Source organism: Dermacentor andersoni, chromosome 4 (genome assembly GCF_023375885.2).
Source record: "Dermacentor andersoni chromosome 4, qqDerAnde1_hic_scaffold, whole genome shotgun sequence".
NCBI lineage: Eukaryota > Metazoa > Arthropoda > Arachnida > Ixodida > Ixodidae > Dermacentor > Dermacentor andersoni.
The window spans coordinates 44,575,006-44,596,092 of record NC_092817.1 but is presented as its reverse complement, the minus strand read 5'-3'; the positions used below and the strand labels follow the sequence as shown (position 1 = coordinate 44,596,092).

At 47.0% G+C, this 21,087-nt stretch overlaps 1 protein-coding gene across 2 annotated transcripts in view; it reads right to left on the bottom strand.

Moving 5' to 3' along the window:
* Window positions 1–265: 265 nt before the first annotated feature.
* LOC126537027 (uncharacterized) overlaps window positions 266–21,087 on the bottom strand; it is an 85,801-nt gene continuing 64,979 nt past the window's right edge. For both annotated transcript variants that reach the window (XM_050184140.3, XM_050184141.3), the window contains exons 4-5: window positions 7,398–7,611; window positions 266–1,838 (exon numbers count right to left, since the gene is read on the bottom strand). In XM_050184140.3, the coding sequence (XP_050040097.1) occupies window positions 1,669–1,838; window positions 7,398–7,611 (384 nt within the window). In that variant the 3' untranslated portion in view covers window positions 266–1,668. The remainder of the gene's footprint in view (window positions 1,839–7,397; window positions 7,612–21,087) is intronic.

Genomic DNA, 21,087 nt, shown 5'->3' with positions numbered 1-21,087 from the left:
AATATACTAGAGTATATGAGACCATTCTTGGACTAATGCTGGTTCAGTCACTATCGAACGTAGGCCAACGTTAGGACAAGCTAGCGCAACATGAAACCTCTACCTTAGCTTTGCATTCTGCGTTTACTTAGGTTTAAATACACAATAGTTTTCACGCTACAATGCAATTCTTTGTAGCTTCGTGCTACAGTATTGCAGATTCCAAGTTTCCCCTTCAAAGTCCGTACTTGTAGCACAGGAGTGGCGAGTTTGAAAGCAGCACACCTTGTATACGTAGCATATTTTATTCGCATACGCTGAACCTTTGCTACGGGAATAATTTTCACTTCCACACTGATTTCTTTAATAAAATCTCGCTTTTGAAACCATGTTGTCAAAAGATGACGCAGGACGACTGTAGTGTTTCTTACGCACCACTTTTTCCCTTTTTGTTTTCGTAATTGTAGAACAGAATTTTTGTAGTGAAGGGTTTACTTATTCACCAGGGACGTCATGCGTCATCATTGCTTACGTTGTCACTGGTAACACCGCGCTTTATGCTGTTGCTGTTGTTTTTTGCACAGAGGTCGCAAGTTCTTTTTTTCTCGATAGTTCCAGTGATTGAAGCATACCGAATGCGTTTCTTTTTTGAAATCGTGTTGTCAAAACGCCAATTTGTTCGCCTTGTGTTTAAGTCACGTCGAAATAAATTATCTGAACTTCTCATTTCAAGCCGGATTTTATGGCTAAGTCAGTCGTTATTAGTATTACTATTTTGTGAAACAGGCCTCATAAGTCTTACTGAAAACTTCTCAGGGGTGAGACACTTAAAGCAGAACATGACTAGGAATATCTCACGTGAAACCTCCGCTGTATGTAAGGCCATGAGCATAAAATATAATAGATCGCGTTTTCTCGATAAGAAATAATATTTCTGATGTGTGAACATGAATACTACCTCTTGCAGTTGTTATTTACGGCCGGAAGAGCACGAGATACCGAAGCTTAAGACGCAGCGTTCTGAACACCCACATTTACCATGATCGTGCTTGCTTCGTGCGTTTCAGTTTTTGTCTCTTTGTTGGCACTCTGTACACAATGACACTGAAAGTTGCGTTTGGAGCAAACGACGCTGGAAATGGAACCAAGTGAAATGAACAGAACACCAAAGATCACAAAACAACCGAACCGCGCCTTTCTGCCAAAACACAGTTCCGGTTTGTTTCTCGCTGGATGGACAAAGCACATGGTCGCCGGCACACAGTCGCACACGCACACACACACACGCACACGCACTCTATTGCGCACACGTTCCGATCGAATGCGCTGAAGCGGAGCTTCATCGACGAGGCTGTGTGTCAGCCGAAGCCGCTCGTTTGTTCGTTAATGAAGCTTGGGGCGCGCTCTGGTTCCGACGAGTCCGGTGGTATAGTTGAGTTCTGAACGGCATTGGCACCCCCATTTTGTGGTAAGAGGGGGTCTGCTCACAACTATCCAGGACCACAAGCCCCCTCCGTACCCTCTTTGCAGCAGGAAGGGGCACGCAACAGCGACACTCCAGGCCTAGCCCACTTTGCGGTATGTACTCGCTATTCATTCCGTGCCTGTCGGATGGCCATTGTGACAGTCTCTGGCGTGACGGGGACGGCGGTGGCGCGCTCATTCGCGATCCTGTCACGGTCTGTCGTTTCAGAATATTTGCGGAGACAAACTGGGCTTGGTGTCGACGCCCGTGAGCCCGGATCCGTACGGGTACGGGCCGAGGCACGAAGGCTGGCCGCACGGGCTCGAGCTCCACTTGGGCGGCGACATGTGAGGCTGCTGCTGGCTGCAGGGGCTGTCCGCGGCCACAATTTTGCCTGCATAGAGTGGCAAGTACTCGTAAGCAAAGGATCGAGCAGGTGGTCTAGCGTTTGCACATTTCAGTGATGGGCGTAAGTAAATACAATCTTAATTATCGGCGCCTTAATTAACTTCGCCTTAATTAACACTAAATGGTGTGGATTCTACTCCCACCAAAGGTCGTGGGTTCGAGTGATTTAATTAACTATATCTTAATTAACTGTGCATTAACTAACTTTGCCTTAACACCACAGGTCGTGCTGATGCTTCTTCTCCTTCGCCTTGGGTTCACGTTTTCGTATAAAGAAAGTGATGGCCTAATTCGCCCTAACTAACACCAAAGGTCGAGGGTTAGACTCCCTATGTATTTTGGTGCCATGAATTTCGGTGCCATAACGCTGGACATCTGACTTTTCTACCCGTGAGCCATCTAAGGCTTCCGTCTTAATAATAATGTTTACTCTACATTTATTCATGGCCTTGGTAAATTCTGCGCCACTTAAGCACTGTTGCACTTGTATATCACAAAGACAGCGATTGTATGCACCTGAACACAAGCCTAAACGCTTCAAACACGGGTTATTCCAATTGACGTTCGCTAGTCCATCTTTTATTCAATAACCCATATAATATACTGAAGAACGCAACTTGGCATAATCAACAGTATGAGTGGGACTGTGGAGGTGCACCCGGCTACAGTAATACAAGAAATTGTTATACTCTGCTATTCCGTGATTATTCGCATTTCTATTACTTCTTGTCGAGACTACCCCCTTACCCTCTATCAGCCCTTCTAGTTCTGCAACCGGAATATTGACTGGTTAACATCCCTGCCTTCCTTATAACCCCCCGCTTTCTCTCTCTAGTTATGCCTGTATCTGCCGTTGGTTTCGTATTGGTTATTCTTAGTTTCTTTCCTCGCAGCTTGAAAACCTCTCTGTCAGCAGTGCGATGACCTGCCCTCATATTCGGTTTAAAAGCTATGAACGTGCATGCATCGTATTCGCGATGCATGCGCGTAAGAAGAGGATGGAATGGAAGGCGCAAATACTCCCGTAGTGAAACCAAGTTTTCACCTTACCGAAACCAATTTTCAAACAAACCGAAACCAAGTTTTCAAACTTTAGTATTCCAATTTAATTTTCGTACACTATATTCTGTAAAGCGCGCTTTTTTGTTGCCTTTATGATCTTGCGGTGAAGCCACATGTAAAAGCGACAGGAGACGCAGGATGTGTGCGAGAATTTTTGAACCCGAAAGTGTTCTCAGCCGGGCTCCAGCAAAAATCTATCCCATGTAAGTACATCATGCAATCATCATCCCGCAAATGCGCGAGACAGCGATACCTTGGCGTTTTGTCCCAACCTAAAGGTTAGGAAAATAAGCATGGAAAGGTTAGAAATGTTTGCTTTATGAAACGAATTGCGTTCTTGATGACGTATATTTGTTGCAATGAGGATATTTAGGTATCATTTGTTTTATCACTGAGTAATTGCGTAGAAAAAAATGCCAGTAGCCTGGACACCTACAAGTGTAGTAAAGACGGTAATACATGGAAGTGTCTTGCGGTCTAACTCAGTTTGGTGTAGAACGACGCCATTCCCGGCGCATTCCTGGCACTTTTTGGAAGGTGGTCCCCGACAACCGCCACCGCAGCGGCCGCTCACGCCATTATGGCGCGTCTGCTCATCTTTACTCGAACGGCGCAGTTCAATTAACTCACCGTTCCATGGGATATATACCTATGACGCCTGCCTCCGGGGTGCCGTTCACGTTTCGCAGCAACACAGGCGTCGCATACTTGCTATTGCGTCATTTCACCGGCCTTCGAACGAGACTGCAATTAACTAGAGACTGTGCCCACCTATGGACTTGCATTTGTGAATGTGCTACAGAGCTGCAACTGCGTCCTAGAATACACGTTTATTTTGGTGCTATGACCAATTCATCTGAAAAAGAGGCCCACAAAATTTTGTTCCAACTGTTTCCTTTCTGTTCAATTTTCCCCCCTTCCTATTATTTTTCTATTTTTTCACTTAATTTTCTTAAGGCACCATTCTTGAAGCACTGAAAAGAGGTCGCTGTGTACACGTGTTGTTAATCGCGGTCACTGTTGACAGTGTACCTAAAAAAATGTGCTACTTTTCTTTTTCTAACTCAACTTTAATGCAACTGTCATTGCGTTTTCTAACGTGGTAGGGGTGGCAACGATGATGAAAACGACGACAATAACATGCAAAAGCGAATACTCCCCCGTAACAACAAGCCCAATATAGTGCAGTAAGTAACGGAATAGCCAAGCGCAGGCGAAGAGCATCGTCTGTCCCCCAGATACCACAATTTTCGTTCCGGCAGGACACCTCGTCACTGAGCGCATATCAGGTAACTCGCAGCCGCCTTGCACAGACACGACACCAGGCAGCGTCGCGTACGAGAGCGCAGGACGGAAGGCTTCGCGCCAGGGCTAATCACGAGATCAGAGACGTCACCACGAGCGCGCCGTGAATATCGCCTTCGGAGTACTTCCTCAGAAGTGCCTACTCTCGCAACTCTAGGGAACTGTCGAGAGAGAGAGCGAAAGTGAAAGCGTAGGGCTACGGGAGCGTGGGCTGGAGACAGACGACGCAACTTGACCATTAGGCCCGGTGGCCACTGGACATAAAGAAGGCCCGCTCAAGATGGACGCCGCGAGCTCCTTTTCCGCCCGCCCCTCTGTGCCTTCCCTTGCGCGCATCCATTTCTCTTCTCTCCACCCTCCCCATCCCGTCCCTCGACTTCCCAGCTCTCCCTATTTTCGCGAATGCGTCTTCGTTCCTTCGCAGCCCGCTTCTGCTGAGCCCGGGCCTTCCTTCTCCTCCGCTACGTTGCATTGCGCAGCTGCTTTTTTTTTCTTATTTTTTTTTTTCGCGTGTCCGACGCGACACTAATGGAAACAGACGACGGACAGCGTGCAGTGCTGGACGCTCCTCCCAAGTTCGCTAGCTGTTCTGCGGGCGGATGGTTGAGTAGGGGGATGGCGATGTCGCCATTTTGCTGGGAGTAATGACGTCACCGCTTTTGGAGCCCGGCGCGTGAGAGATGGATGCTCGCAGGCTCGCTCGGGAAGCTGTTTCGCAAGAGGCGCGACGACGCTGACGCGGTACTCCGGGACTGGTCGGTTCTTGAACATTTCATGGTCTGGCGTCCCGTTCGAACAGATCGACGCGCCTTGGGGGCGCTTCCTGGCTGTGCAAGTTTTTTTCTTTCTTTCTTACTTTCTTTCTTTCTTTCTGTCTTTCTTTCTTTCTTTCTTTTCCACGACGGGCATACGAGACAAGTCAGGAAAACAGCTAAGCTTCTTCGTAAGAAGAATTAATGGACTCTGGCGAAAAGGCAGTGAATCTTGTGGGTATTATGCGAATAAACTTAGGAATTTTCTTCTTAGCTGCACCGCATACACGTTGCCAATCTAACATTGCAATTCGAAAACGCTCAGCCATGCCTCTTCACGCTTTCACCCATATTAAACAAACAAACAAACAAACAGACAGACAGACAGACAGACAGACAGACAGACAGACAGACAGACAGACAGACAGACAGACAGACAGACAGACAGACAGACAGACAGACAGACAGACAGACAGACAGACAGACAGACAGACAGACAGACAGACAGACAGACAGACAGACAGACAAACAAACAAACAAACAAACAAACAATCAAACAAACAAGAAGCCTTTCGCGCAGTCAAGTCAGAAGCAATAGTCTGGAAAAGACGGGGTCCATCGGGAAAGGTAAATTGTCTCGCGACTAGCGCGTACGACCTGAAAAGGGAAGAAATGCTACACTGATTCCTTAAACGAGTGAGTAGTGCAAAATGGGACATCGGGTTGCGAATATTCAGCAGTTAAGATATTACACTTTCTTCTTCATTTGTACGACTGTTGCAATGCGCAAGACGTCTGGAGGTCGCCACGACGTGGACAAGGCGACTTCGTTGAATAGCAGGCATTTCAAGAACGTCGAAAGCTGGAACGTGGTTTCCGTGATCGGACATCGCAAGACAGCGCGCGCCGCCCGACTGTCCTATCTCCGATATCATGCATGGCTAAAGAGGTTGGGTTTCCGTCAGCACAGCGAACAATGGAGACGACGGGTCAAGGTTGATAAGAAGCGGACAGATATGTTTCCCTCTTATTTCTGTCTGTCTCGTTTCGTCGCGTTTGCTTCTTTTGGCGACATCAGAGCCCTCCCAGGGAAGTCACTTGCTCATCATTTTATATAATTTTATGGGCCTTCATAACCCTAGTACGAATTGTCCGGGCCGCGTTAATATGCGCAATGCTTATCTTCGAGCGAATTTCGTTGCTGTCACTCTATTGCAAGTGCACAGTTCAGTATGCTTAACGCGCAATACGAAAACACAAAATGTTTGAAATTACAGTAGAGATCATAATATAAATTATTTTAAACTCGTAAACCGGACCATCGTCTGGTTGACTTCCCTGCCTTTCCTCTCTTTGCTATATCTCTCGCTCTCTCGTAAAGCATCATCACGCGACTCTATTTTTACTCATCGGACGGTAAAGCATTAGTTAATAGGGGAGCAATTGAAGATCAAACGTCCCTGTTCGCGTATTACGTGTCCAAGCCTCAGTGCCGGTACACGTCAGTGTGATGGCACATAGTTCGAAGCAGTTTTTTTTTTTTCGCACTTGGGTCGTTCCAGCGCAGAAAAAGTTCTCAAAGCCTCTTCGGTTGAGTCTTCAGCTCACGTTAGAGACGATAAGCACTTAGCTATGAAGGTTGAAGGAGGCCCCAGCCACACGAAGACAGAACATAAAGGACTCAACTTGCTGAATTTTCGACTCTACTGAGATATGAAAACGCAAGACGACACCGTCAAAATCCACGATGTCACAGAAAGCTGGCTCGGTGATTGCAGAGTGGCTTCACCACTGTTTTTTCCCGTCTTTTCTTGCTTACCAAGTCCTCTCTACTCAAGATAGTATAGCAGAAACGTAACTTACAAATACAAGCTTAAAGGGACTCTAAAGCGAAATCTAGTTATATTATTAGGTTACCCTTACGGGTGAATACTAGATAAGCCACTTTTACCGCGAAAGGGGGGTTTGTAAGCCAGAGAAGAAGAAAAACCCAAACACAGTTCGCTGCGACGTCATAAATTCTGACGGTGTCTGCTCCGGTCTAGTTAATTTTTTAGACTACAATATGGACTACGTTGGATTCTAAAGGAACCAAAGGCTGAACATGGCGAATCTCTAGAATTTCTACTGCGCCACAGCGGCCCAAAATACGAGAAAAATAATTAAAATCTCTGACGTCACACTGACGTACCGGCGGCGGGTCTCGGCGCGAAATAATTGAAAACAAAAAATACGTGTAAGTTTCGCCATCATTTTCTCTTCTAGTAATCAACCCTAACACCTTACTGCTAATTAGCAAAAAAATAGTATTTAGAAAGAATACCTTATCAACCCAAACTGATCTAGTGTTTAACTTTGCTCTAACTTGATATTCCGTTTTAGTGTCTCTTCGTTAGTCTTCGACGCAGTGATAATTGTCGGCTTACCGTTGAGGTGCTTGACGTCCTGCGAGTGGAGCATGACCTTCACGTCCTTGGAGTCCTTGGCGCTCGACGTGTGCGTCGTGGAGTCGGCCGTGGTGCTTATGGGCGAAGTAGTGATGCCGGCGTCCGACCCCGACGATGAGGAGGACGCCGACTGCTTCTGCTGGTTGAGCCTCTCCTGCTTGCGGAACTTGGCTCTCCGGTTCTGGAACCACACCTGCGGCACGGACAGAACACCTCCTCCTTATGTTGTTCCTTAAATGATGGCATCCCGAGAAAAATGGATCACGGGAGGGGCGGCTACCTCAATCGTTATAAAAGTTAGGCCAGAACTAATCTGACCGCCCTGGTGTTTGGGAAGCCGAAACGCGTCATGTATGAGGCGTCTGCTGCAGCCGGGTTCCTCTCTCACGCTTCTCTCTTGGTACACGTTGCGCCATCTAGCGGCGCCTCCGTGAAGCCAGCACATAACCAGTGGCCTAAACCTCACAGCAATGGTCCAACTTTTTAGGAGGCAAAAGTTTCGGGATAGGTACACATTTTTAGGCCACGCAATCATCGGGATCGGCCTGTATGTTTTTGGTTAGGTTACCTAGCCGGGAAGAACTGGTCTGACAATGCGAAGAATGGCGTTGGCATTAAAATAATTCGCGGCGAATAAAGAAGGTAAAAAGAAAAGATCAAAGAAACAAGTTAGAACGAAGAAAATAGAGGAGGAATAAATGTGCTGTTATATATCCATGCATATACTGAGCTTTACATATCACCGATACGGAAGTGTCCTGTCACAGAGTTCGTTACCAGAACAGTCACTAGATGAGAGAGAGAGAGAGAGAGAAAGAAATAGCCTCGCATACAACGAAGAATAAAGCAAATCGCTACATATACTCCACGTAAGACGTTACAGTACATTTTACCAAATAAAGCAGAGAACGTCAATGCAACTTACCATAATTGTACAAGTATGATAAAGAACACAATACTGATCGAGCATCTTTCGATAACAGTGCATAAAGTCCCCACCGATTAGAAAGTCTCGAAGTACTGAGAACTGCGTCGACCAGACGTTATAATCGGTTGAGACAAATTTACTGTTTGTAGACTAGTCTACCTCCATTAGCTTTGTTTATTTCTTTGTGCACAATGTATAGCAATTTACAAGCAACAGGTAAATAAATGTTTTAATTACCTTATTTTTATTAATACGATCTTAAATGAAAGGTTGGCGTGTTTAAGTTGAACCGGCCTAAAAATGAAAGAGCACAATGAAACCTCTGAAATATGCTGAATACGGTCAAGAAGCGCGAGCACATATAAATTACTGCGCACCTGTCCTTTTTTTGAAAGAATGAAATGAAAGAAAGTAGCAAGGCAGCACACAATTTTTGAGTTCCAGAATTTATTTTTTATTTTATATCTCTGTATTGGTTACCGTTAACCAAACAACTTGAGAATAGATCGAGAAAGTACTGTTTACGAACTACTCTGGATTCCTTTACGTTTCTTTCTTCTTATTTGAGTTTATTGCAAACATTAGTCAATAGCGATGCGCACAGATCGTCTATATACGTTACAGATTAACCTATATAGACTTTCTATAGACTGACGAACTATATTTCGTAACAATTAAGGTCACCATTTCTTCGGAGAGACGACGACACCAAGAAAATATACCTATAGGGGCAACGATGCGGTCACGCTTCACGACCGTCATTAGGATCTTGTTGGGAACGTTAACTTTATAAAGGGCTTACCTACGTTGTCGGACGGACCGATATCTGTCTGAGAAGTGACAGACAAGTATCAAAGAAAGCTTAAGCTTCAGCTAAGCTTAAGTCTGAGAAATACAATAATTACCCAAACAGTAAAGTGAAACTAAATTGTGGAGCTTAATGAATGCCCCAAGGCTGCACTGTGGGCTGCGACGAACGCTGTGGCAAAGTGCAGTGTATTGTGAACTTGGAAAAGGGGGGTACCAGCGAAACACAAAGGACGCGCACACAAGGGAGAGGCGTCCGTGCCTAACGCCTTTTCCTTGTGTGCGCGTCCTTTGTGTTTCGCTGGTAACCCCCCCTTTTTCAAGTTCACCATGGACCAACTGGCCCAAGAGCTTGCGCTAATGCAGTGTATTAATTTTGACCACCCGGAGTTTCTTTCAACGTGATACCCGAAGCAAGACACACGCGCGTTTCTGCCTTCCACCGCCGTCGTATAATGAGGCCGTCACGTCATGGAATCAAAGCTGCCTCGTACTCTGCAGCGCAACGTCATGGTCCCTGAGTCTACCCGGCGGATTGCGAACAGCGAGAAAAAACTTCTACACACAGGGTAAGACAGGATTTTTCTCTTTATTTTTATTTTTTATGTGTGTCATGGTTTAATCGATATGACTAACGTAGAAAGAGCGAGAATTCACACACCCTTTTTGTTTTCTTTTTATTGTTGAAATGATTCACATTGACACAGTCCGGTGACGAAATTCAGTGGTCAAAACGAGGTGTTATGGGCACTGCTGTTGCTGAAATTTGTGAGCAGCAGTGACCTCGTTCATTCGCCAAATGCAGCAATGATTCTTTTTCCTCCCTTTTTTTTCCCTTCCCCCAGTGCAGGAGGGTGGGGTAGCCAACCGAGCTCAATTTATGGTTAACTTCCCTGCGTTTCATTTATCATTCTTCTCTCTCTCCTTCAAAATTAGGGAATATGTATAGTGAGGCTGTATAGTATATACGTGCTGTATGCACCTGAAGAGTGGCCTCTGTTTTGGTCACTTACGTCTCATATAGATTGCAACCACGCGATTTAGAAGTTTGAGCAAGGCAGTTGGAGGTTGCTTCACTGATACGTACACCAGAAAAAAAAATGATACTTGAATGTTGGAGCAATTGGACGCCTATAGCGTAGTTTTCTTTTTCTCGACATATCTTGTGAGTATTGCACAGCTCTTCATCCTCACCTTCATATTGTGTTTATATATTCTATACAATTTCTCACTCGCGTAGAAAATGACCGCTTCCGCAAGCGTCGTTTGCAAGATACCGCGGTGAGAACGCCGTCCTGACGCTTTCGCTCAAACCGACTTACGCTAGACAAGATGAACGAACAAAGTCGTCAGAACTTTTTTTTATTTTTCAAGCGCAGCCGAACTTTTCTCCCACGCGGCCTCGTCTCTAGAGCGCAACTAAGCTGTCACGCACTCTCTCTGTAATATACTGCCCTTGCGAATTGCTCCAAGGACGGCTTCCTGGCACGCGGCGCGTCTCCCAAAGGATTCACGCCACCAGAGCACCACGAGCAACGCGAGCCGTGTGCAAAGGGGTAAGGGCGAGGTTGGGGAAGGGAAAGCCCAAGTGCGAGATAAGTGCCGTTGACAGCGAGTATTTCTCGAGTCTGGCGAGGCGAGACCGACGGTGTGTGTGCGCGTGGGCGCGCGCAGCTCCCGAAAAAAGCTTTGGCGCGAGCCCGCGGCAAAACGCGCGCATTGCGGAGAAAGCGCGCGAGGTTACGTTTTCGTTTTTCTCTACTTCTTTCGGCGCCAAATCTAATTAACCGAGCTCTCTCTCCGAGAGCCGCAGACTGTTGTGAGCGCACCGGCGTATACGTGCGACAGGGGACAAGCGGACTTGAGTGTGTCCAACGCCGCCCGCAGAGTGAGAGAACGGCCCCGACTGCTCGCCGCCTCTTCGCTGCAGCTCTGGCGTGCATTCTTGCGCTGCGTGCATCCATGCACTATTCCGAGCGCGCGCCACCTCTGCATACTATATGCGACCATCAGCGCGCTTGAGCGGCGGGGACTCTCCGACGCACTCTTTCTGGCGTCTTGCTCGCTCGCCGCAAAGTTTCCCGCCAACTGCGCTAACACAATGCGCGGGTCTGCGCGAGCTGCAGTGTGTGAGTCGTGGACGCTCTACAAGGAGCACGCCACTGTGTTCCGTCTGCGAGTTATTTCTTTCTGTCCCTTTCCCGGAGGTGTTCTGCGGCTCGGCGCTATATGTATATATAAAGGAGGTCTGAGTTGTACAAGTTGTAGTCGGCAGGCTGATGCAGACCTTAAACCTTTAACGTTGGCGGGAATTACCAGTTGCGGCGGCTGACTAGCCTATAGCAGCGCGCTGTAGTCTTGGACCGGCTACAAGTGGATCATTCTCAATGCTCACGCACTGCTGCCGATCGTCATCTCTGTCAGCAGACACAACGAGCGGTCGATAGTGGCGCCGCTTACGAAGTGTAGCATTCGATTATGAAACGGAATCATTCCATGATTTGCGGCTCATATGCTCCAAAATTGTGAAGTATTTGATAGATTTGGGTTATCCGTCACGGTGGCTTAGCGGCTATGGTGTTGCGCTGCTAAGCACGAGGTCAGGGGATCAAATTCCGGCCGCCGCGGCCGCATTACGATTGAGGCGAAATGCAGAAACGTCCGTGTCTAGTGCGTTGAGAGCACGTTAACGGTCCCCCGGTGGTCAAGAATTAATCTGGAGTACCCCAATACGGCGTGACTCATAATCAAATCTTGGTTTCGGCACGCAAAACCCTACACTTCAATAGATTTGGATTTGGACGTGCACATTGCACCAATTGTCTGAAAGCTCAATCGCACCAGATTTGTAGTTTATTCAAACGCGTCAGTCTTTCCTTGTCTGCGTGCATGCACTTGCTGCACGTGTGTGTGCACGTGCGTGCGTGCATATCTGATAAGCAAATGATAACAAAAAGCCGGCACCGAAACGCGCGTACGTTCTCAATAGCACCAAATCAATCCTTTCTTCATCTTCGGAGAGCACTGAACATTTGTTGCAACAAAATATGTGTGTATTCCAAGCATGCTGCAACGCTACGGCGTTGCTCATTCTTATCGCCGTTCGTGCTGTTCGCTTCATGTTTAGTGGTACTTTTCGTTGCCTTTCTAGCACGTCCCGTTATGCGCGTGCCCGTAACACTCGCCTTCTCGAAACACGGATATTGTGTTGCATGACTTTTCCCGTCGCGACGCTCACGTTAGCTACCTGCGCCCGCGGTCAGCGCCCCAGTCTACGCTATCTATACCAGCATTCAATAAACAAGTGATGCGCGCAGAGCTTGATAGACCGGCGGGGCAATGGCAATGGCAATGAAAACTCCCAGACAGCTCAGGTGTGCTGCTCAAGTTCTTATTCATCTTTTACGGTCAACGAGCCTGGACGACAAACTTTGAGAACGTTGCGTGCTATACTGTTCGCTTGTGTACGCGTTTTATGTTGCTTGTGCTCCGCTCCTACGTTTCTATCTCCTTAAAGTCCATCCCCCGTTCCATCATCCGTCATCATGCGATAACGTTGTCCTGTATAGCATAGTCGTCATGCAGCCGCCATGCCGTCGTGGCCGATCTACCATCCTTTCTTGTCCAGAGTGGAACCCACATGTTCGAGCGTCACGGGTTTTGGTCGAGCGAAGCGATTCCCAATGAAATTGTGCCCAGTTTGGTCGCGTTTTCTGTGCTTGCAAATTGTCTTAAAACAAGAACAGGGTTCTTTGCAAACGAAAGCTTAGCTTAAAGCGATTTACACAGGAAGCGGTGTCCGCAGATGGGTTAATTAATTAATTTAGAGTGCTAAAAATTCTAGTAATAATTTTTATTACGTTTAAAGAATGAAATACACCACACATACAGGTGGAACAGTCGATAACTGTCGGGACCTGATCACAAGCGTCGTCATTGAAGATAAACGAGAAGAAAGGGGGTTAACCGAGGGGCCCGTAAGAAGCCAACAAACACTGACACCAAGGACAACATAGGGGAAATTACTTGCGCACAAGTAATAAGTAATTTCCCCTATGTTGTCCTTGGTGCCAGTGTTTGTTGGCTAATTATGATGTCATTGAAAATAGAAAGACGTGATTTTTATTTAAGTACCAGTGAAATCGACTTCAGGTTTGCCCCTCTTAGCTTGCTATCTGCACTAGCGTAAGTGGAGACGGAAGGTAACCAGGTTGTCGGGATAATGAAAGCGAATTGAGCGCGAATGAAAGGCATGCGTGCGACATGTGGACCCACCGCTGCTGCTAGGCAAGGGGGGCGCAACTCAGGAATTAAGTAATTTATGGTTTTATTTGCAATTTCAGATATATAATGCCTGGCTAAGCTTCCAGTAGTGTGTCTTCAGTCAGCGACCGGTTGCCAAGTTCCCACTGCAGCCAATTAATTAATTAATTACTAAATTAATAATTAATTTATTAATTCATTCAGTCATTCATTCTCGGAGCACCTTCGTTATAAAGAATAGTGGTAGCGCATGCACAAAGAAGAATACACGCAGTGCAATGCATAAGCAGCCGTACATGGTAAGGCATAGATCACAATTAGGTGAAACATTTACAAAAAGGTATTGTCATTGCACTTAACAAGCATATTATCCAAACTGGTCGTCTTTTATATATCAAAACAGTGCGCCAGGTTATTTTCGTGAGCTCCCACTATATATACCGTACGTGTGAAGCTAACGTTAGCTAAGCTTTTCAAAAAAAAAAAAAAAAAAAGAAAGAAAGAAAAAAAGAAATATGAGACCCACGCGGTCTCATATTTCAGTCGTCAGAAATCTGACAACTGAACACCACAGTTTTTAGAATCGTATATTGCACTGTGTTTTTTTTTTCGTCTTTTTTCTTTTTCGTTCAACAGCTTAGCTATAGCACTAGCTGGGTATGTGTGCACGAGTGGCAGGTGTTCGCTGCTTTCAAGACAAAGCTCGGTATATAGTTAGTCAAAAGGGAAACCAAGCAGATTTATTCGCACGAGAAAAGTACCGCGCAGACGCGCCAAACTTCGGCCGCCGCCTTTTTGATCTAAACAGCGCGAGGGCGCGCGTCAACACCCGACCCTGCGTGCCAACACGTCAGGCTGACTATAACTTTTCTTGCCAGCAGACTCGTATACCCGAACAAGAGTTCCTGCAGCGCGGTCGCTGAGCAACTCAACCGCAGGGCGAGAACTTCCAAGCTATCTCCCCTCCACGGCTATTGGCTGACGAAGAACGCTGCGCCAGCCAACGTTGACAACGACGACGACGGCGAAGACAACTGAGGCCCCGCTCTGTGGGCGTTGAACGGTGTGACGCCGGGGAAAGATTCCCCGAGGCTGTGTGCACGCTTACCTGCCTCCGACCCAGTCTTTGCTGAGCCCGATGCTACACCACCTTTCTGTCGGCGCGTATATCATGCAGGAGAGAAAGGGCGAGAAGCGTTCTTCTGCCGTCCGTGAAATGCGCCACCGGGACTCATCGTCGTTTTGTTCCTGCGACGCGCACAATCCTTGCTTTCCGAAAAAAAAAGGCACGCTTGCCAGCTTCCTTCGCGCGCTATACTCGGTGTCTTTCTTCCCTAGGGAAGTTGTGGGAAGCGGAGAGCGGAGCTAGGGAAACAAGAAAAAAAGTGGAGAGAGAGAAAGGAGAAAAGGCCGGGTCGGAAACCGGTCCTTCGTCGTATTGACGAAACTCTAATTAGTGCTAATGCAATTACGCTAATTGGATCAGCTCCGCTACACCCCCTTCCCCTTTTCCCCCAACCTCTGGCTTCACTCTTCGCCCGGCGCCTTGCCGTCTTTCACAGACAGGGGCACGCCCGTTTAGCTTCGGGGATGACCCCCAGAACAAAAGGGGAAAAGGAGGCCGAGCAGGGACGCCGCCAGAGGACGTAGCAGCACGAAAATAAAAGAAAAAGGAAACGCAGCCAAGAACCTCGGGCTTTGATCACCTCCTCACGGCCTGTTTCTTTTGTGAAGACTCCTTTCTCAGCAACACCATCTCGTTGCCCTCTCGTCTCCTTCTCTTTAACTCGGTCTCTCTTTCAACTGCGGCTGCACACACGCGCTGCACGACGCTGCAGTAACACACAACGAAGCCCGCACACTCAAAGTGCCGCTCCTCCTCCCATTGTTCTTTCAGCGGCGTCTCCTTTCTCTTTTTCTCTCATCGTCAAAGTTGGTTGAGAGACCATAGATCGCGCTTCGTTTAGCTGTTTTTCATCTTCCCACGCAGCGTTCCACTGTGCTGCGCGGCGGTTGGGGCCGATGGAAGGCTGGTTGGCTTGCCGACTGTCGACACTTCGTCTTTGGGCCTGTTTCTGGGCCTCGTCCTCTTCCACTCCCCCTCGCATCCGTTGGCTTCTCGCTTTTCTTGCCTGCGGAGCTGCAAGCCTGCTCAAACTCATTGCCTCTTTGTCACAGGGCTGTCGATAACCCCCTTCTTCTCTTCCTTCAGCACTCCCCTCGCCATCATCTCTTGCTGGTCTGTCATCGCTTCGGACGGACTGTAGCAGAGCTGCACACGCCGAAAGTGCAAATAAAAAAAAAAGAAAGAAACTTGAGCTCCGTTGTGCGTGCTTTGATCTGCTCTGTTTTCAGTTTTCGTCCTTGCTTGTCCCTCTGACTGCTTGCGTGTACTTCGCTTTTCTTGCAGCGTAATCGAAAGTTGTGCCGGGTACCGGTGAAATGGGCAGGCCGCAGGGGACGCAGCCTCGTCCCTAACAGCTAAGCGATGACGGAGAAAGGAACGGGTCGAGCAGAGAACTTTGTTTTGATGAGTCGGCGAAAAAAAAGGAAAAGCGTCGTTTTGTTTTCTCCGCAAATAACAACGTCGGTCTCATGTGGCGAAGCAACAGCTTCTTAATTCGTGGTGATCTTGATCTTACTTTTCCTTTGCCCTTTTTTTTATTTCTTTTAGCACGTGTGTGACTGTTTTAGAAAGTTAAAGAAAAAGAAATAGTTGGGCACAGTGCAACTAAGAGAATCGACTCTTGACTTTTTTCGTTTTAACCGATGCTTCTCGCGTTTCGCTTGGCTCCAAGCGCACAAGAATGAATGCAATCATTTTGCGAGCCTATAGCTTAATCAGGCACCACTGCATTATGGTGGGTTCACTTGTTGCGTCATAAATAATTGATTTTCAAGCACAGCGGTCACTATAATGACGGCTGCGCTTGAAAACCAATTATTTAGGCGTGTAGGCCTAATGACACTTTCTAGAGCAGTCTTGATAACTCAGCAATATTGACATTCTCTTTAGCAGCGTTACAGCCGTAGGTCGCTGGACTGTGTTGTCTAGGCCTAAGAAACCAACCGTATAAAACTTAAATAAAACGTCGATAATTTTATGGAAGAATTCTGCAGAGTGCGGCATCTACTTTTTTTATTCTCCTCTTTTAACACTATAACATAGCGCTAACTTGTTTCATAAAGCTGCATCGAAAACAGCGCTAACAGAATACAGAAAGAATGTGTATGATTGGTTTATAATTTTACGGAAATATACGAGGTTGAAGTGAAATAAGTGATAGACGGCTAAATTATTCATATAGCACCGATTCCTTACAGCGACAATTTAGGCTGTTGTTAGAAGTTTCTATGAAAATGCGTCGCGAAATTTGCTCGAAGAACGTCGGGACGTCGGCGGGAAGAGATTAAAACGCAATGTCCTAGAAAACTACCGCTAACCTACGTGGTAGCGTAACACGCCCGATAGAATTTCTTCATATCAATGTCGCCCCATTTTATGCAGGGAACGAGGCGTACATAATATGGAAACGTCTAAGTAGTTGTCACTCTTTGGATACGCGAGGAAGCAAAGTCGGTTGCCTTGTGTTTCCTATGCTTTCCTGACTTCGCAGCTGTACGACGATGAACAGCAACGCAATCGAGCGGGGTGGATGATTGAGAAGAGGTCGATGCCCCCTGCGCAGTCATCGAAGGGTGAGCGTAATGCAACTATTCCGGCATGTGGAACAAGGTATTGATTCGTTGCATTAAAACGCCCATACATTTGAAAGCACTGAGACCCTCTCATAACTTAGACGCTGGGAATAATTTTTTCTCGAGTGAGCATAAGAAGGGTCGCAGGTGAGCACAGAGATTAGTGCCGAAATCCTTTCTGCGAACCAAACGTCACTACGGTCTCCTCTGAGCCTGTAAAGCTTGGTGCCGGAGTTGTAGCAAACGAGTGGGCAGTGTCGTAAGATTTATGCTTGGTTGCGCTATCTCTCTATTTAGCAAACAGCTCTACAAGTGTTAGATTCACCACGCATTGCTATCGCAAGAAGGAAAGAAAGAAAGAAAAAGACCAAGGAAAGAAGAAATAAATGTAAAACGCTCGGTCCCTCAATTAGTCCCGCGTTCTCGGTGAAACCTCCAGCGTACACTCGACAGTCATATTTCAACTCACGCACAAGGGAAAGAAAAATATATATATATAACGCCGGAAAGGACGAGACGCGCGTACAAGTAGGTAAAACAGAGATGACAACACCGTATAGCAGTGTGCCCATAGAACGACATGCGGGGGAGGAACGGGAGGCTGGAAACGAGGCGTCCTAGGAGCTGGAGGAGGAGGAAGCGTGGGCAGCCGGCATTTCGCTCGCGGGCGTCTCTCGTGGTTGATACGGCCACCATGCATGCGAGCGCCGGCCGCTGAGACTCGCCCAGGCATGGCACGCACGAAAAGCGCCAAAGCAGCAGAAGCATCGCGAGAGCAGCAGCAAGAACAAGGGAGTTGGGGGGGGGAGAACCCTCCGAGCCCGGCGGCGTGTCGCCCGAGCGCATAATAAATGCGTCCGGCGCACGGCTCCGGCGGACCGGCTCCCCGCACACACACTTGCATGGCCTCCCCTCCCTCCTCCTCCTCCTTCCCCCCGTCGCCCCGCAGCAGCCGCCCGCCACCATCCCTGCTCGTGATGGTGGCTGCGGCTCTCACGCGCCTGGTGGTGTCCCTCCCTCTGGTCGGCGAGGGGAGGTACCCGGCGTTGATACTGCCTCCAGCGTAATGCATATTAACGGGGCGGTCTCTCCCTGAAACAAGGAGAGAGAGAGAGATTTAAGGGACACGGGGGTGGTTTGCCTCCGGGATGAGAAGCTCGTGACCACGAGTGTAGACTGCAGTTTGGCGATGCCGCAGCGAGGCGAATAGAATGTCTGGCGTCGGTAGAATCTTGATTTAGACCGTATATAGCCAGGTGAGACCGCGATGAGTGTGTTAGTACGTGGATTCTTATGCGCGTGACACTTGCTCACACGCTCATCGAGCCTGCCTAGCTCAGCGTTGGAGTTTGTTTCATTTCAGTCGCGTATGTGTCGCAGGAATATTGCGGAGATATGTGATAGAATCTGCTGACGGAATACCGGGGTAATTGGAGATCACTGGAGTAAGGCTTTGTCCGGCAGTGGACAGTACATATGATGACGATGATACGCAGTGTTAAAGGACGGGGGGAGGGGGAGAAAATAAAAAGAACGCGGACTCCTACTGTGACTGCATGTTTGAAATTAATACAAAAAGGTTAACTATCTCTCCACCGATGCTCTCTCCCTCCAGTTACAGCTGTAACTGGTGGTTACAATTTCCGCCCGGTACCCGTCTCACGAAGCGCAGCGTCCATCTTTCGTCATCGTTCCCTCATTCGATGCAGTTTCTATCTTTAAGGGCCGTACGAACATATACATGTTCCGTATTTCCACCATATGTCGAGCACGGTCTTCATTTTCCTGCAGTATCACTAAGCAGGAAGAGCAGGTGATGCGTTGCTAACTTCACGTCTCTTTCTCGGTAGCTACATATGGCACGTTGAACAGGTTGGTGGGAATGCATGTTTACAAAATAAATGGTGCCAACACGGACGCGGAGGCAGTCAGGACAAGAATGAGAACTGTTGCCCTTTCTTGTTTTGCATCCGCGGGAGTCTCTGCGCTTTGTGTAGCACAACAGTCGGCCCTCCTCCTCACCTCCCTCTCTCACCCCCCCCCCCATGACGGCTCCCTAAAATAATAATAAAACCATATATATATATATATATATATATATATATATATATATATATATATATATATATATATATATATCGATCGCAGTTGATGCTTTTGTTGTAATGCGGGTGGTCGAAAAGACCAGACACGTCATGGGCACCATTTCTTGCACACCACCAACACGTCTGTTTTCGCGAACATCTTAGTAAGGTCTTGCGTCTCGTGAGAAGAAAGAAAAAATTAAAATAAAACAAATATACAGCGGTATCATTTCTTTCGCTGCTCCGCTAGAGAACGAGTATGCTTATTGCTTAGATTTGAAGGAGCATTTGGTGATTGACAGATTGAAATGAAGTATTATCCAATCTGAAGAAACAAGCCATGTTGCGCCTAAAAATTTCAACATGCAAACTTGTTGCACACACACACAAAAAAAAATATTGATGTACCAAACTAGCCCAGTTGGCGCTTTTCTTTTACCTGGAACCGACGTCTCTGCCTTTCTCGAAGTAAATTCGTTCTTTTTTTTTGTCGCATCCAGCAGTGACCGAGATTGGTGGGGCCAGTCGATTACCTCTTTCCCAGAAAGGCTGCATTTCACGGCCATAGCTGTCGTCGGTTCATGACTCGGGTTTGACGAGGCTCGCCGGCAGCGCGTCGTCGTATGTCGTCAACACATTCAGTAAACGTGGGCTGGTGCTGGTATATAATTACATACAGTGTGGTGACTGCTGGAGAAGCAACGCTGTTGGTAAGCAGTGCATGTTTCTTTATGTGCGTTTTATGCATCTTTAACGATGAGTTCCCTCAGAGTATACTAGCGCTCGGTTTAAGGCTTGCATTCCACACGTGTCCCTTAGTCAACGAGCTCGATTTACGACGGAATCAAAAAGCAATCGCTAAACCCCAATCAAGACACGTCTGCGCGGACTGTCAGATAAATGTATAGGTAGTGACGTGCCCGCAGGGGCACTGAGTGAAGGGCAAGGAGGAGGACGAGGAGGAGGAGGAGGAGTTTTGATTGTTGTAGGCGGACCTGTAGTATTACAAAGGCGTTCGGCGGTACAGACCTCTGCCGGAGGTCTATACTGTCACAGTGAGTGAACTAGATCCGAAAGACACCGCCTGTTGATAAAGAAACTGGCAGTTTCGCCCCAAGGGCTAGTCATTCACAGCGACAGCAAGGTATACATATATCGGTTGCACTTGGTATCTTTCGTTTAGGGTCCCTATATTCTGGGATTCATCGACGGAGAGTTTTGCTCCGCAGTTCGGGGTCTTTTTCTTATGGAGTCTAATGGAATGGCCCGATTAAATTTGTATTTCTTAATTTCTTTCTGCGTGACATTTTAATGAATAATCATTGACTATTCCTATTAATGCATTAATTTTAACATGTAATTTAACCTTTCAACAACGCGTACTCTAGAGCAGTCCCGAAAGTTTGTTTGCAATAATAATCCAGCCATTTATTGGCCAGCCCTCATAGTGGGTATCAGCCATGATTAAGTTGCATGGGTAACAACAACAACAACCACAACAACGACGACGACTCGTCGAGTGATGTTTATATATATATATATATATATATATATATATATATATATATATATATATATATATATATATATATATATATATATGCGGGAGTATATATATATATACTATATATATATATGCGGGAGTATATATATATATATATATATATGTATATATATATTGTTCGTCGTTGTTGTCGTAGTCGTTGTTGCCTGGCAGCAAAGGGTCTTCGCGAGGTTGGCTTGCTACGTAGGCTGAGCAATAGTCGATCAGGAATGCGAAGAAGAACGCTGTTATCGATATACCGCATGTATATTCGCCCGGTATTGGAAGTTGGGTGTGTATTGTAATCTGGAGAACCTGCACATAAACTTTGCCCCTTGTTCTTCT